The 16,309-nt window shown below is 46.9% G+C and overlaps 1 protein-coding gene across 2 annotated transcripts in view; it reads left to right on the top strand.

The window, feature by feature from the left end:
- PXN (paxillin) overlaps positions 1 to 16,309 on the top strand; it is a 46,084-nt gene that overhangs the window by 20,975 nt on the left and 8,800 nt on the right. The window contains exons 1-6 of one of the 2 annotated variants that reach the window (XM_030502065.1): positions 2,055 to 2,560; positions 4,414 to 4,640; positions 5,117 to 5,232; positions 7,127 to 7,266; positions 7,624 to 7,825; positions 8,323 to 8,455. In XM_030502065.1, the coding sequence (XP_030357925.1) occupies positions 7,167 to 7,266; positions 7,624 to 7,825; positions 8,323 to 8,455 (435 nt within the window). In that variant the 5' untranslated portion in view covers positions 2,055 to 2,560; positions 4,414 to 4,640; positions 5,117 to 5,232; positions 7,127 to 7,166. Of the gene's footprint in view, positions 1 to 2,054; positions 2,561 to 4,413; positions 4,641 to 5,116; positions 5,233 to 7,126; positions 7,267 to 7,623; positions 7,826 to 8,322; positions 8,456 to 16,309 lie in introns of those variants that run through there. The other variant, XM_030502064.1, reaches the window with a different exon arrangement.

The following is a 16,309-nucleotide window of genomic DNA, read 5'->3' on the forward strand; positions in this document are numbered from 1 at the left end:
TCAGTCTCATCTTTGCATGCAGTTATACCATGTGCTTGGCCAAATTGCCTGAGCCCATGGAGTACCCAGGTGGTGGTATCACACATTGAGATGCACTGTGTTGCAGCAGACAGTGAGTTAGGGTTTTATCAGCTGTGTGACTGCCCCAGCATCATGATGACAAGCAGGAGCATCTGGGTTGATGGTGTTTTAGCAAGTATCCCTCACTCTTCCACACCCCACTGAGCAGCATGCTGTTAATAGAGGGGAAAATACACATTTCTATACACACAGCCCATGCCTGTGGGTGGATTGAGCCCTACTGAGTCTTTGGAAACTGAATTCTACTCCATTCACGTGTCTGTGAGTTGTCTGTGGGTTGTTAGTAGCTTCTTCTCATGGTGAGAGTGGAAGGAAGAGTGATCCTGTGGAGGAGCAATGGCTTGAAGATCTAGTATAACCCTGTCTCTTTTACTTTATTGCCACAATAGGGTTAAATCTATTCTCTAGAGATAAATGAATCTCTGATCTTTTAACCTTGGGAGATTCTGCCTCCTAGAGCCGAGTCTGTAGTATTTTAGGGGCAGCAGTAAAACTGTGATGAGGTCAGTTTGTGCTTGTTTCCAGAGTACTGGGTGATAGCCCCTGAGATGCTGCAGCACATGTGGCACCGGCAGAAAATTCCTGTGTGCCTGAAACAGGGACAGGTTCTTGACTCCATGGGGATGAACAAGTGGACTGAAGTTACTGCCAAGTTGGCCGTTGCTGCTGGGTTTCATCTGTCTGTCCATGGAAGGATGTGGTGGTGCCCTCTGATGGCTGGTGGTTGTGGGAACTGGTCTGTGCATTAGGATGATCCAGTCAACTGCTTCCTACGGGTTGTGGGGGACTAACTGGTTGATTTACACCTCCTGCAGCACTGACCCTCAGGAGTCGCCTTTGGGAAGGAACGCTTCATTACCCAATAAATTGATCGAACCTTTAGTATTCTGATGTATTTAATATTCTATTTAAGGAGCAGTCATTGTAATGAACTCAATACTGCAATGTGAGGTGCAGCGCTGCACAAGGCACAGCATCTTTCATAGAATCATAGAATCCCAGCCTTGTTTGGGTTGGAAGGGATCTTAAAACTCATCCAGTTCCAACCCCCTGCCATGAGCAGCGACACCTTCCACTAGACCAGGTTGCTCCAAGCCCTGTCCAACCTGGCCAGGGATGGGGCAGCTTTGTTACAGTTCATCAGGTTACGGCTCTCTGGTCCCTTTTGGAAAGAAGGATAGAGAGCAATGCATCCTTTTTCCATTAATAAATCCTCTTTCCTTTCCCCTGTCTCTTATTTCACTTTTTCTTCTGGTAACATTCAAAAGTTGCACAAATCCTAGATTAATGCACAGTGCTTTGGGACCTCTTGGGATGAGGTGCTGCATGGAAAGTAAAATGTTAATGGCTTGGGTTGGGTTTTGGTTTCCGGATGCAGAACTCCTTAGGGTTGACCTCCGAGGAAGTGATTTTGCAGCCTGTGCCTGTGGGTTGCAGTTGCTTCCCTCTCCAGGGTGAAGCCCATGAGGTGGGATGGGCTGAGCGGGCGCTGTGCCACCACAGCTCTCACCCTGCCCTCCCCAGGGAAGTTCTGCTGCCCCTGTTGGACCATTTGAACGGGCACAACTTCCCAGACCAGCAAAACTTCAGGGAACTGTGCCCGCTGATGGGATTGGATAGGAGAACAGTGGCTGGAAGCAGCAACGGGCACGGTCATGAATGGGAAAGACCTTCCCGCTGTCATGGCTGTGAGCAATGGGGGAGTAGAAGGGTAGACCCTGGTTTTGCAGAACATGGAGGCCAGCAAGCTCCAGGAGAGGTCCTTTGTCCCCCATCAAGCAGTGTGTGAGAGTCTGTCCTGCTTCTGGCTGGCCTTGCTCCTCCTGTCCCACCGGGTGTGTTGGTGCCTTTGTGCAGCTGCTTCAGTATCAGTTGTACAGCTGAAGTGCAGTTTGAGCAACCCAGTGATTCCTTTTCTCCTCCCTCTGCTTCCCATTCCTCAGCTCTGCCTTGTTTGCTCAAGTCAGGAAGGGGGAGGGTATGGGGGAAGTTAATCATTAAACTGCAATGTCTTCTCCTTAACTCCTTCACGACCTGCGGGCAGACTGCTGGTCCTGGTATTTCCAGACTGCTGCTCTTCTGCGGACGAGTAAAAGTAAACCAGTAAATGTAGCTGAGCTCCTCTCTTCTGTGCCGTTAGTAAACGTGCTGGTTTTCTGCCTGATGGTTCATTCAGCGCAGCACTGAGCCGAGGGGGGGAATTTTGTGGCAAGATGGTTACATCTGCCTGTCCTGCAGCAAGGGCTGGGGGTGGAGGGTGGAAAAGTGCTTTGGGTCCCCTCTGCAGGGCTGGAGGAGTCAGCACCCTCATGGGATTTTCACTTCCTGGTGGAGTTTGCTTTGCCTTTGTCATTGGTGGGGAGAAGCGAAAACCACACCTTCTGGGATAGCACTTCTCTTGGAGGTTGTGTGCACGAAACCTCCAGTCATAGGACCTGCCTGGTCGAAGGAATTGCAGCTCTTCAGCAGTTTCCTTGAGGTACGTGCCTTTCATTCTGGAATCCACCAGCTGTTCATTTGCGTAAAAAGATGAAGTTCATTTTTCCCCAGCTGCAGAAAACTTGTATCCCTCCAGAGAATCTGCTTCTGGGGTATTTTGGCCCCTCTTGGAAGATGCCTGTGGCTTAAATGCTTTGGAGCATCTTTTTGACTAACTGAAAGGTGTATAGAGTTAATTTAACACAGTATTTGATTTGCTAATGGATGTATTCTGTTCTCTGAGGGCAGGAATTCTTTTTGGCGTGCGTGATGCTTTGATTTGTGGAAGAGGGTGAATATAGAAGCAGTACCTTCCTCATATTGCAGTGCAGTGATACTGTCCTCTATCTGACCCTTTAATGTATTTTCTTGAAGGGTTGCTGAGTGCATTGGCTGGTGTGGTCTGCTCTGCTCAGGAAGTGGCTTGAGCTGGCAGGTGCCTGCCCTCTTGGAGATGATGGGCAGCCATTAGGGCGAGAATTAGGTGCTGTTCTGGTGCCACCTGATAACTTGAGCTCCTTGAGACCCTGGAGGAGGATGCTCTGTGATGGCTACGCTCAGGCTGAGTCCTCACACCCTAAACCTGACTGCAGGTACTGTGTGCAGGAGGGGAAAGACAAATCCTGCTAACTGAGCCTGCCTGAAGACAGTTGGGAGAGGAGGGAGATCCAGGGGGTTTCTGAGAGCCTCCTCTCCTAATTCTGAGGAAGTTGAGTTACTGTTGTCTGGCTGAATTCCACATCTCCAAAGGGACCTGCCAGGTATGTCCTGATGCTCTTATAATGAAGAGCACTGACGTCCCTAGTGAACCAGCTCCTCTCTAACAGCCTTAAAGAGGTGTGCAGCAGAGCTTGCTGCCCCAGCAGAAAGCCGGGCACCTGGCCAGCCAGGCTCTCTTTAGAAAGTGAGTGCAGGCTGGAGATTCCCCACCAGGGACTGCAGCGGGCTCTGCAGTGTGGGTTCGCAGGACAGGAGGTCCAACAATTCAGGATTTGCCTGTGAGTCACTATACAGCAGTGCAGGGTTGGGAATGGGCAGAGGCCAGTCTGAAGGGAGAGATCTGGAAAGGTGGGAATGCCTTTTCGTGCCATCCCTCTGAGGGGGAGCGTCTTTTCTGCTTTAAAATCTCTGAGGTGCTGTGACGTGGGTTCCTCTGCCTGGCATGAGTGACAGTGTTTGTAGCTGGTGGAAGTTTTTCTTCTCTTCAGGAATTTGTGAGCAGTCTCCACCCAGCAAGTTGAGAATTGTTGCCAGGAGAAGAAATGGCGTTTACCTGGCAGCCTCTGGAAGCTAGTTAACTGTTTGTGTGATGTATCCAGAGGGATTTTTGTTAGGAAAACTGAAACACAAACTCCTGCCGCACTGATGGACTAATTTGAAAGTTTCATGCTGCTTCTACTACCTTAGACTCTGGAGAAAACCCCTCCCGAGATCTTGTTTCCTGCAGAAAGCAGTGCCTGCGGCCACGGTAAATGACTCTCTGATGATATGGGGCCTGTAATTAGTCTATGTCAATATCCTGTTGCAAGTAGATCTCTGTACAGGTTTCTCCTAGGCTGCTCTGCTGCAGGGTGCAGTGAATACAGGTCCCTGTTGTTGGGCAGTTTTCCAGTTAAGACAAAACTCTGAGACTGACACAGGGTTTCTGGCTGCTTTGTTACCTCTTGGTGTTTTTGTTGTACTGGAAGTTGGATTAACTCATTCAGTCCTGGGCTGAAGGGGTGTTTTCCAGGACATTTAGCAGATCACCCTAGATAAAAAGTCTTCCCAAAGACTTTCTGATACAGATATCCTGAATGAGAAGAAAGAAAAACCTGTAGTCCAGGAATTTACCTTATTTTTTTCCCCCTGCAGATGCCTTACTGGCAGACCTGGAATCCACCACCTCCCATATCTCCAAACGGCCAGTGTTTCTAACGGAGGAAACACCTTACTCCTATCCAACTGGAAACCACACGTACCAGGAGATTGCTGTGCCACCCCCAGTGCCTCCGCCACCTTCCAATGAGGCCCTGAACGGCACTGTGATTGACCCCTTAGACCAGTGGCAACCCAACGTGTCCAGATACGTCCACCAGCAAGTAAGTGAATGTGTGTGAATGGGGAGGGAGCACGCTTGTTTCGTTGGTGCAGTATCTCTCAAGGAAGTAGATGAGGGGGGAGAGTAGCAAGAAGTGAGGATGACTTTGGCTATGAACAGAGTGGGGAAATGGAGGGAGGTGTGAGGTTTTAATAGAGCTAACTATTGAAACCCCTCATCGTTGTTCCAACAAGATGGTGGTGTGATGAGATTAGTGTTAGTCATCTGTCTTGTAGCCTGTGGGAAACAGACAGGGGCTTTCCAGCAGAGATCTGCGACTCATAGGCAAATCTGAAGCAAGTGGAGAGCAGTTGTTGCTGGTGTAGCTCATCCGATAGAGGCTGGCTTGGCTGTAGTGCAGATGTTTCTGTCTGCTGCTGGGCTTTGTTCTGCCATGTCCATGCGCGGGGTTGCAGTGTAGTAGTGTATGTATTTGCTTTGTATTCTCTGTTTCCAATGCACATCTCATTTCCACAGCCTCAGTCCCAGTCTCCTATATACAGCTCTAGTGCCAAAAGCTCCAGTGCCTCTGTTCCTAGAGACGGGCTCAGCTCTCCTTCTCCCCGTGCCAGTGAAGAGGAACACGTCTACAGGTATCTGGTCCTTTTAAGAGATAAGCCTGACTTACAACTTGGGCCTGCTGTGGCTTGAGCTGCCTTCTATAAGTGGAAACAAACACTGCTCCCTGTGTGTGTTATGTTGCCTTGTGTGGGTTTTGATTATCTCTTTTGTAAGAGGCCACTGTAACTTTCATGCTCACTCCAAATGTTGACCTGGCCCTTTGGTTTGCTCAGCCGCAGAAGAGGTTAAGGATCTGTCAGACAGAACAGGATCTGGATTGTGTTGTGAAGGATAGACTCCAGAGACAAGCGGCAAATCCATCCCCCTGTTAAGCAGCACAAAAGTTCTTTAGGAGGAGAGTGGCCTTGGAGTCAGTTATCCCAGGGAACTCGATTACCTGTGGCCTAGCAGGATGTGCAGTGACTTGAATTCAAACTTCTTAAACTTTCATTTCAGCAAATGATTGATAGATAGATAACTAGTTTATACTTTCAAAGGTGGCTGCTCTTACAGCGAGAAGTTGGAGGAGTGCCGTATGGTAGGACAGACCTTTTTGCTGACATGGGGATGAGTGAGGAAGAGGCTGTCAGAATTTCATCTCTGATGGCTCTCTACAGTGCACTCTGTCCCGGGTACCTTTTTACAGTGTGCAGACTGGTGTTTCTCTGGTGTCGTGTTCTACCCATGCCTAGCTCTTTCTGCTGGGCAAGAAGTTGCTTTCAACCAGAACTAATTCTGGGTAGAGGCAAGAGCTGGCCCAATGGAGACAGTAATTGCCATTTTTTTCAGATGGCTGCATGCAATTAGTACATAATGGAGGTAATTACAGCCTGTAAGTCCTGTACAAGGGTCAGGCATGGCTTGGTTCTGGTGCGCATTATAGCTTGGGTGCTCGGGATTGGATGAAGTATTCCCTCCTCAGACTGCGAGAGAAAGATAGTAACTGCCCTTATGGAATTCCATAATTGTCACTGGTGTTACAGGTGTCAGAGCCCTAATGCCTGTTACATATTAACAGCCTAATCTGGTAGTGTGCACAAGATAGAAGTTCCCATTCTGGATTTGGAAAGTATCTTTTCGATAAAATACAAACCTCTAGAGCATTAAAAGTTATTTCTTTATTCTAAAACTACGAGAATATAATTTCCCTGTCCTTGATGATGGGAAGGCTGCTATTACAGTGTGATTACTATAAAAACCACTGCATCGGTGCTAAGTTTTGCTTTGAAACAGTTTGCAGTTATGTGTGCAGTAAATGGAATCACCCATATAGGATAAGCCATAATTACAGCCAGTGTTTTATACACACTTGTGCACAGGTAAACTTCTTTCAAGACTTGTATGTTTAATAGAGTAGAAAATAGCTTCAAATTACTGTCTTAAAAATTGATTAGAGTTCCCCAAATTAAAGGTTTGAGGACTTGCAGAGAGACCTTGAGTGCTGCAGGAGGCTACCACATAACCTGCTGCTTTTGACTCTTTGTTGATAGCTTGAGGTTTGTACTTTGCCTCTTTCTGCAGTCTCTGCTAGACCTGCATTCTCTTGCTTCAGGGAGGAGGGTGTTGCTGCCTGGTGTGATGTCAGCAGAAACAAGTCATTTTCCTGTATGCAAGCTAATGGTTCTGCTGCTGTTGTGTGTGTCTTGGATCTGCAGATGGTTAACTCTTTGCTACAGGACTGTGCAGCACACAGTCCTAAAATCTGAGGCCCTGTCCATCAGTGCTGTTTCTTTGTAACTGACAACTGAAGATGTGGCTGCCTTACAGTAATTTCACTAAGCACACATCTTGTTTCCTCCAGAGCTAAAAGCATCAGCTTGAAAAGAAAACAGTAACTGTGTAAACTTTGTGAACCTAATGTAAGTTTCCCTCCATCTTTCTGCTGTATCTTGACATGGAAGTTTCACATTTCCCTTTTGTCTTTAGTTTCCCAAACAAGCAGAAGTCTGCAGAACCATCTCCCACAATGACCAGCTCCTCTCTAGGCAGCAACCTCTCAGAACTGGACAGACTTCTTCTGGAACTGAATGCTGTTCAACATAATCCCACCAGTGGCTTCCCAGCAGGTAAGAAATAGCAAGAGATTTGGTATGAGTGGATAGTTTGATTCTCAAAATAGTAGCCTGCTTTTTCTTTCCAACATTTCATTCCACCTCCTGGTCAAAGATTCATTTAGTGTGGGTGGGACCTCTTGAGGTCTGTGGTGCAGCACCCTGCTCAAAGCAAGGCCAGCTTCAAAACTGGCTCTTAACTGAAGTTTCAAAGTTAGATTAGGTTGCTCAGGCCCTTGTGCTGTTAAGTTCTGACTGTCCTCAAAGGTGGATATTCACAAGATGTCTGGGCAGTTTGCTGCTCCTGCCTGTGATCAACATGTATGTATGGACCTGGGGGTCTGATGGCTCTTTCCTGCTCACCTTTCTCAGATGAAGCCAACAGAAGCCCATCGCTGCCCGGCATGACTGGACCTCACTATGTTGTCCCAGAGAGCAGCAGCTCTGTGGTAGAGAAGGCTGCACCCCCAACAAAAGAAAAGCCAAAGCGAAATGGTGCGCGCGGGATCGAAGATGTGCGTCCCAGTGTGGAGAGCCTGCTGGATGAGCTGGAGAGCTCTGTGCCAAGCCCAGTGTGAGTAGTGCTTTGGTGATTGCTCACTTGGGTGGGGTGGAACAGGCTCTTGGGGGAGTAGCGACTGTGGACTAGGGGCAGATGCTGCAGGAGAGTGACAGACCGAAAATGGGCTTTGTCTGAAGGGTCAGAAATCAAGCAGGTATATGAGGGTGCTGGTGCTTTTTTATCTACTCCTGGATGAAAGAATACATAAGTCATGTTACAAGAGGTGGCTTGTTCAAACTCAGATTTATAGCTGATCACAAATATCCACTGTGTGACAAAATGAATGTTTGGTCATCATCCATTTCTTAATGGATGGGGGGTGTGTGTACACACTCACGTTAGACTTGGCAGAGAGACAGGGTCTGTGTGTGTTGTTGGAAGCTTGGTCTGGGGCAGGGCTGGCCAGGGTGGGCAGTACTGATGACACTCCTCATGCTATGGCATTTTCAGTCTAGGGGTGCTCTCCCAGGCTTAAACACGCTCATTTTTTGTTTCCCTCCCCTTGTCAGCCCTGCAATCACTGTGAGCCAGGGCGAGGTGAGCAGCCCCCAGCGGGTCACCAGTCAGCAGCAGACTCGTATATCTGCTTCTTCAGCTACACGAGAACTGGATGAGCTGATGGCATCTCTCTCTGACTTTAAGGTACCCTATCATGAGAACTTCAGACTTCATCTTGTTCCTCCCCACCCCCAGATTGCCTTGTTTGTTAGCCACATTTGCTGACCTTGTTTGGTCTCCAAAATGCCTCCTTTCCCTCTCAAACTTGCTCTGAGAAACTTCCTGTCATGGTATTTCTGCTTTCTGAGTGCTCCTGTAGGTGCTCTCAACTCCTATAAATTTTCATCACTGGCAGGGTAAGGCAGTTCTGGAGTCTGTTTCTCTTTGGCTCTGCAGTTTGTCTGTTTGCCAAAGATAATGAGCTTCGTTATTGCTCAGTACAGGGTGAATTATTTTGCTGTGCTACAACTTAACAAGAGGTAGGGGAGCATGGAACATCAGTCTGCTTACTGACAGAGACCAGGCTCTTCTGTTCTGTGGGCTGACCCTCCTCTTCAGAGGGTATTTTTACCCTGATGTGTTTTTCCTGAGGAGGATCCTCCTGGCATGTGGAGCAAGTGCTGAAGCCTTTGCAACAGACAGCTGGAGACTTCACAGCTTTCCATCTTAATAGCTCTTATTCACCTCAAAATGGGATTAAAGTCTGGGCTGCTTCTTGGGGCAGAGAATGACAAGTGTTGTTCAGAATCTTTTTTGGAAGCCAAACTATTGTGTTGGAAAAGAACTGCTACTTCAGTCACAAGTAGCACATAAAAATCCCATAATAGGATAAGCTCAGGAGTAACCTGCCCATGGTCATCTTGATACATGAAGGTACTTGGATATCTACTTAGCATATGTACTTGGACAACTTGTACTTTATTCAATAGGTATGTTATCATTCTTGTACTCAATGATTAACTGTGGAGCTTATTTTCATGATAGCTCATTTACCCGTAATAATAGCAAAATGAAAAATATTTTCTTACTTTCCATTTTCAGCTGCTTTGCTTATAGCCTTACTGAATTATCCACTTGAATTTGTTCAGAGACGTGGAGAAATCAAGCATCTAATATATTATCTTCGTTGTCATTGTTGGCTTTGCCTTTTGTACGTACATGTGCAAGTGCTTTCTCATCCTGAGAAAGTCCCTTACTCTAACTCATATGGAAGATCCTGCTCATGCTTCATGTTTCTTGTCTGTGCTGAGCTCCATCTCCTCCTACCATCACTTTAGGTGGGGCAGCCAGATCTGATGTTTTGTGAGGAGATGTAGACAGGAAATTCAGAGGTGGCTTTGCTGTTTGTTTTCTCTGTGCCACTGTTCATGTGAGCTTTTTTGATGTGTGCTGTGGGTTTCATGGATGTCGTTACAATACCCTGAGTTTTGACCAAGTGCTTGAGTTCAGAACCCAGCAGCAATTGTGCATGCTCTGCAAGCCTTTGCTTGCCTTGCATTTGCTGGGATTGAGTCCAGTGTGCCATTTCTGGCACATGTACTTCATTTTGTGAGAATCTAGGAGTTACTCACTGTTTTCTCTAGACTTACTGTAGTGTGTATTTAGTCAACTGCAAATATTGACACCTTCATGTTGCCTTTTTTCCTCCATATCAAGTCCTAGGGTAGAGTGCAGGATATCCACAAGATTCTGGTCAGTCTGGTTGAAAAGCTGCACAGTTGTGAAGCTGGAGTGAATTCCCACCCGTGCTGCTGGCATACCCTGCCTTGCTCCTGCTGCATGCTGTGTGAGCTTGAGCACCGTGGCCTTGTGCCCCAGCTGCTTTTATCAGGGCGCAGCAAACAATCTGGGGGTGAGGCTGCTGCCACCAACCTTTGCTCCTAGGTGAGCTCTTGGCAACTGAGAACGACCTTGCCCAGCACAGGTTTTCCTTGCTAGATACAAGGAGGGGACATTTTTAGCTGTGGGTGTTCAAATGCTTTTCAGTCTTGAGAAAAGGCTTTAGAATATTTGTGCAACTCCTGTAACACCTAAATGACAGAGACTAGCTGCTTTCTGTAATATTGCCCACCTTCCTGGCTTAGTGTCTGGCTGAGCTCTGAGAGCAAATTGCAATGCAACAAGATTTTAAGATTTGGGCTTTATAAACACAGCCTTAGTATTTCTGTGAGGTATTGAGCTTGTCTGTGCCTACACATTCTTCCTGAAGCACAAAGTATGTGGTTTCTGTGATCATTTTCCTTGTGTTAATATTGTCATTGACTGTTTTTAACAGTTACTTCCCTTTTTCCTGTCCTCCATGTTGCTTCATTTTCCCTTCAGTCCTTTTTGTTTGTTTTTACCTCCTCTGTTTGTGCCAAGCAGTGGTTTTAGCATGTCTGTAAACATGTGCTTCTAGTCTGTACTAGGATGTAAGGGAGAGAAGTGTTTTTTGCAGAGGTGACAGATGAAAGGCTCCTGTTTGAGTACCAGACCTGTGTGTGGTTGCAAGAAATAGGCCAGAAAAACTGAGTGTGATGTGTAATCAGTTGGAGTTAGTACAACTAGAAGTTACACTAGATTGGGATTGGAGGAGTGGAGGCACTGCTGTTTAATTTCCCTCATAGCCAGAGTAAAAGGTACTATTATGGACCAATACATTACCCTTTTATCGTCTTTTGCTTGCTTTAATGAGTTGCTCATTCTTTTTGCTTCCAGAATCCATTTGATTTTGGTTATCTAGCTCATCAGTCAGTGGGCATTGAGATTACTTAATGCTCTTGTTTCTTTGACCCCTTCCATTTCTGTGTAATACAATGCCTGCTTACTGCATAGCTAGATGCTTGTATTTAACTGTTCTATTACTGTTGAGCTCTTACTTGGGAGCTAATATATTTTTAATATGATGGAAATACTTGCTTTTGAGTGAAACGTTAAGTCTTGCCTTGAAAATGACTGACTTCATTTTGGGAAGTCTGGAAACTTAAGCGTGAACCACAGCAGAAACCCAGGTTACTTTTACAGGTGCATCCAGCTTGGGCAAAATACAGAGGGAAGGCAATACTGGGAAATTCCCTCATATTAGCTACTGAATGTACTTATTAGTCCTTTTCCTCTCTGCTGTGAGTGTGGGTCTTGCTGTGCCACTCAAAGCGAGGAGCAATCTGTAATGAACTGTGGTCTCCTATTCATAGAATCATAGAATGGTTTGGGTTGGAAAGGACCTTAAGATCATCTAGTTCCAACCCCCCTGCCATGGGCAGGGACACCTCATACTAGACCTGTTGCCCAAGGCTCTGTCCAGCCTGGCCTTGAACACTGCCAGGGATGGAGCATTTACCACTTCTTTGGGCACCCTGTGCCAGTGCCTCAGCACCCTCACAGTGAAGAACAACTTCCTTATATTTAACCTATTGCTCATTCCTTTCTGGCCACGGTCTCCCTGTGGCACTGCTGTTGTGTGTGTATTGCCAGCTCCTGACCCTGTAGGATGGTAGCAGCTGAAAGTATGTCTCTTACATCTACTGGCAGATTTTGTTCATGTTCTCGTTAATTTCATCCTTTTATTCATGATAAGTATCTCGGAAAGGTAAGTAGAGGCTGAGATACCTTACATGGGCTTAGGAAGTTCTTGCCCTGCTACGTTAGAGTATAAACATCCAACTTCTTGAGGCTTCTTTGGAAAATGTGACTAAGAATTAGAGCAGGTCTTGATAGCTCTTGGATTTGGAAATCCTTTGTAGATACGTTTTTAAAACTGAGAGGGCTCAGCACTGGCCTTAGGTTGACCTGCTGTGTGAACTTGTCCAAGCCACTGTTTTGATTTTCCCTTTTAAAGAAAAAGGAGTAATGCCAGTTTGTCTCCTAGAGTTTAGCCAGGAACCACTGAAAATGGGGAAAAGAGGACCCATGATCCTAAGTCTTTTCAAAACCCATGTTTTCAAAAGACCCTGTAAGTCAAGGAAAACCAAAAACTGTATTGGCTGCTTTAATTAGAGTGTATTTTGGATCAAAGTTAATACTGATTTTATTACAGTGTAAATGTGGAGTCTTTGGCCTAAGGGGAAGAGGCTAATCTAGCCACCTAAGCAGTGCTTACAAGGGCACGGAGTGACTGACAGGCTTATGTACATTCAGTATGTGTCTCTAGAAGGTGAGATTAGTGATGTGAATAGAACAAAGCCCATGTTAGCTGTTCCTGCTGTGAATGCCCTGAAGCTTTGTTTTCACTGCCATGAACTCAGCGAACTGGAGCATTTTATTAGTGTATCAAGAAGAAAATGTCGCGCTTTGTTCTGTTCATTGATTGCTTTTTCTCAGCTTTGAAATGTAAAATTTACATGCCAACTATGAGTAAAGTTAACATGACCTTTATTCACAGTCTAGACATTCCTAGGCTTGTAGCTGGCTTCCCTGTGGCTGCTGCATGACTCCGTCACAGCTGAAGGTGAACACATGAGCTGTCACTTAGAAGGGCAAAGGAAAAGGATCTCCATGGCTGTAGAATTTCATCTCCTGTAATCTCATGTTAAGATCAGCACAATGTCATACTAGTTCTGCTCTTTGATAACTCATTTTCCTTCCTTACTCTTGGAAGTAAGGCTTTGGATCAATATGGCTCTTTGATTTGGAGGTCATGATTGTTATAATGCTCAATTCTTTGCTTTTTTTCATCTCCTTACCTCTGTCTTTTATTTTTTCTCTCCTTATTCCTTCTGTCTCCTTTTTGCAGACCAGTTCTACTATGTCTCTGATTCCTGAACCCTCTCTAGAACCAGTTCCCAGTTCAGCCAGTGCAGACTCCAGCAACACTCCTCACAGTTTAATGGTGCTATCCCATTCCAAACACCCTTCTGCAAGTCACAGTGGGGACTCAGAAGTGCCAACATCTGCCCCCTTGGCAGTCCCCTGCACTGAGGAAGGCAGTAACACTGTAGTTCTACCTCCTTCAGGGCATCCTGCCACTCCTCCTCCACGAATGACCTGTTTGCCACAAACAGCCCCTGTGCCCCCACCACGGATCTCCTCTGGTTATGCTACTCGTGGGGAGCAGATGACCTCTGCAAGGCTGAGCAGGAAGCCTGACTCTTCTAGAAATGCTTCCCACGTTGTGCCAGCTTCCAGTTTGGAGCTTCTGTGTAGATCTGCTAATGTGGAGGCACAAGGCCTGGAGCACACTTTGGCGAAAGAGACTGGGAGGAAGGAGCAGAGAACTGACCCCAGAATCTCAAGTGTTCTGATTTCAAATGCTTTAAATGGTCAGGGAAGGGGGCAGATACCTAAAGAGCTGGATCAGCAGGGAGCATTCAGGGACAATTCAGCCCTTCCTTCCCAGGGCAAAAGTGCAGAAACAGCTTTAGATGAGTTGTGGGCCCTGGAGCTGTCTGCCCATGTGCCAGAGGTACAGGCAAAGAATGACAGCACTTTGAATCCTGTGTATGAACCTTCTGTTGTTGCCCTGGATCGGTGGGATGTGTTCCCAGACACTAAAAAACAGTTGGGCTTTGCAGTGGAGAAAGGACAGGAGCTAAAGGCTGAAGTACTGCATGAAACCAAGGTAGATGGCTGTGCAGATCAGGTCAAGAAGAGGCAGAGCAGAGACAGAACTCCTAAGAAGGCACGTACTGCTAATACAAACAAAGCCAGAGGAGACCAGGAAAATGAGCAGTTCAGAAGCTCTGCAGTCACTCCGGAATCTCCTGAAAACATTTGGAAAGCTGAATTGGATCTGCCATGCGCCTCCAAACCGCCCATTGAGAGGATTTCTGCATCAGGACAGGCAGGCACTGAATGAATGTAGGAGTAGGATGAGTCCTAGCGAGGACTGTTGTGACAGCACACTAACATTCTGTGCGTGATGTGAGTGTGCCCAGGCTCACCCACACTAACAGCATGCAGCTCTGAGAGTGTAACTGACAGCTGCATGTCACAGAGGTTTGAAATCCTCTGCTTTATCTTGTGGTCTCTTCTGCATGTTGGTCAGCAGCACAGAACATGGCAATTTGCAGGGACTTCCCTGTGAAATAGACTTTAATTCCCTAGCTGGGGTAAGGCTCAGGCCACTGAGGCCTCTGATAAGTTAGAAGGGCTGTTTCATGCCGCTGGAGGATGTTCCTGACTTGGAGTGGCAGTTCTTTCACTCACCTTTTTAGGTCTCATTCGTGGAGCTCTGTTCTTTCCAGTACGGGAAAGTACACTTTGTGCACCACACAGCTCGGACCAAGAGTCTTATGCCTGTAAAGGGCAAACCAGCGAGGCTGCTCGGTGTCCTTGTGACACTGAGGTTTCTTTAATGCTCAGTGGAGTGGTCATGCTGCACCTCCTATCTTGGCTTCCTGATGGTTAATCTTTCCCTTCCTCTTCTAGATGGTTATTTTTGGCTGCCGTGATTAACCTTACGGGGTTTTTCCTTGCACTGACTCACTGTTCTGGGCTGTGCCAAGAGGAATTTTGGCACTGTGGAATAAATGTCATCACTCTCCTGCTCACAGTTGTCACTAATGGCTTGAGTTTATGTTGTTGCATCTTGGGACTTGCTCTGACATTGCTCTTCTCTGCTGATACTATTACCTTTGTCATTTAGATTAAATCTTTAATCAAGAGGACAAAAGAGACTGCGAATGTGCATCCAATGTATCGTGACCCTTCTCCAAGGCGTAAACTAGGCCCTGCCATATTGCACAAGACTGAGTCCCAGGACCGCTTGATTGAAGAGCTGCAGGACAGACTGGGTGTCACTAAGCAGGAGCAGGAAGAACGGGAAGGCCAGGATGACTGGCTGACAGAGGGGGTCACTGCCAGACCCCAGGGGGAAGAGCAGGATGGTGGACAGCAAGTAGAGCAGGTAGAAAGCAGGGACATGCTCTGGGAAACTCCAGCATGTCCCTCTGTCCAGATAGCCTTGTGTGGAGGTGCAGGTGAAGTTTCTGTGTGCCCTAAACAGCATGACATGAAGATCTCTTTCTACTCACCCTTGTCTGGTCTGAAAAGGGAAGCAGCATGCAGGTCCTAGTTCTTGGTGTTTAAGAATTGGAGTAGGATCTGAGGGTGCTGATATCTGCTTGGGCAGCCTGCTACTATCACATGTCAAATGTCATGTGGGGATTAGTTTTAAAACCACACTGGGAAACGTGTCACAGAGGTGTGGTTTGCTGTCCCCAGTACTGTACCTGTGCAGGAAGTTCTGGGTGTAAGATGGTGGTGTTCATGGAGCTAAAAAGAAACACGTTTTCTAGGTCCCTTCTCTTTCTTGCTGCTTTTTTCCCTTAGATAAACATGCTGGTAACAACCAGCCTTCCTGTTGCAGGAAGTGCTTGTGGGTTCCTCTCTTTGGATTTATTCACCTTTCTTCTTCCTCTGTGTCTTTCTAGGTGGTTTTTCCTCCAGAATCCCCGCTCCCTCCAAGGAGGACAGTCTCTGTTCCTGCCTCTCCCCCGCTCCAGCCTTCCAAAGAAGCTGCAAAGACAGTCCCTGCTAATGCTGCTCCGTCTAATGTCTCTGGCCCTGCACCTCTCCTCCCATTCCCACCTCAGCCTTCCCATGTGCCGTCCACTCCAGCTCCTAGTCCAGTCTCTTCCTCTTCCTTTAGCTTGGCTCCCCAGCCTCTCTTCCAGTGGGAAACTTCTGATGATGATTATCATGAGCTTTCTGTTGTGGGCACCCCTCCTTCTGAAGATCCTAGGCATTCCTGCTCTCCCCAGACCTGGACCCTTAGCACCAAGACACTTGTTTCTGTTGGCTGTCAGACTGAAGATGATGCTTTCTTCCCACAGATGCAGGCAGGCTTCTCTTTTCTGGTTTGTTTTGTTAGCAGTGTTTCCCAGTTCAGTTAGTGCTCCCAAGTTGATAGCTCAGTGGATAAAACATTCGGGTAAAAGCTGGTACTGATCTGCTAGATAGGAGAGAGGGCTCATTGGCAATATCTAGTCCCATGTGTGCAGGTCTAGCACTGCAAAGTACATGTCTGTGTTATAACCTGCTGGGCATGTGTGGTTCCTGTCTGTCCTGAAGATCACTTTG

The sequence above is a fragment of the Strigops habroptila genome, chromosome 11 (genome assembly GCF_004027225.2).
Source record: "Strigops habroptila isolate Jane chromosome 11, bStrHab1.2.pri, whole genome shotgun sequence".
In the NCBI taxonomy this organism is placed as follows: Eukaryota; Metazoa; Chordata; class Aves; order Psittaciformes; family Psittacidae; genus Strigops; species Strigops habroptila.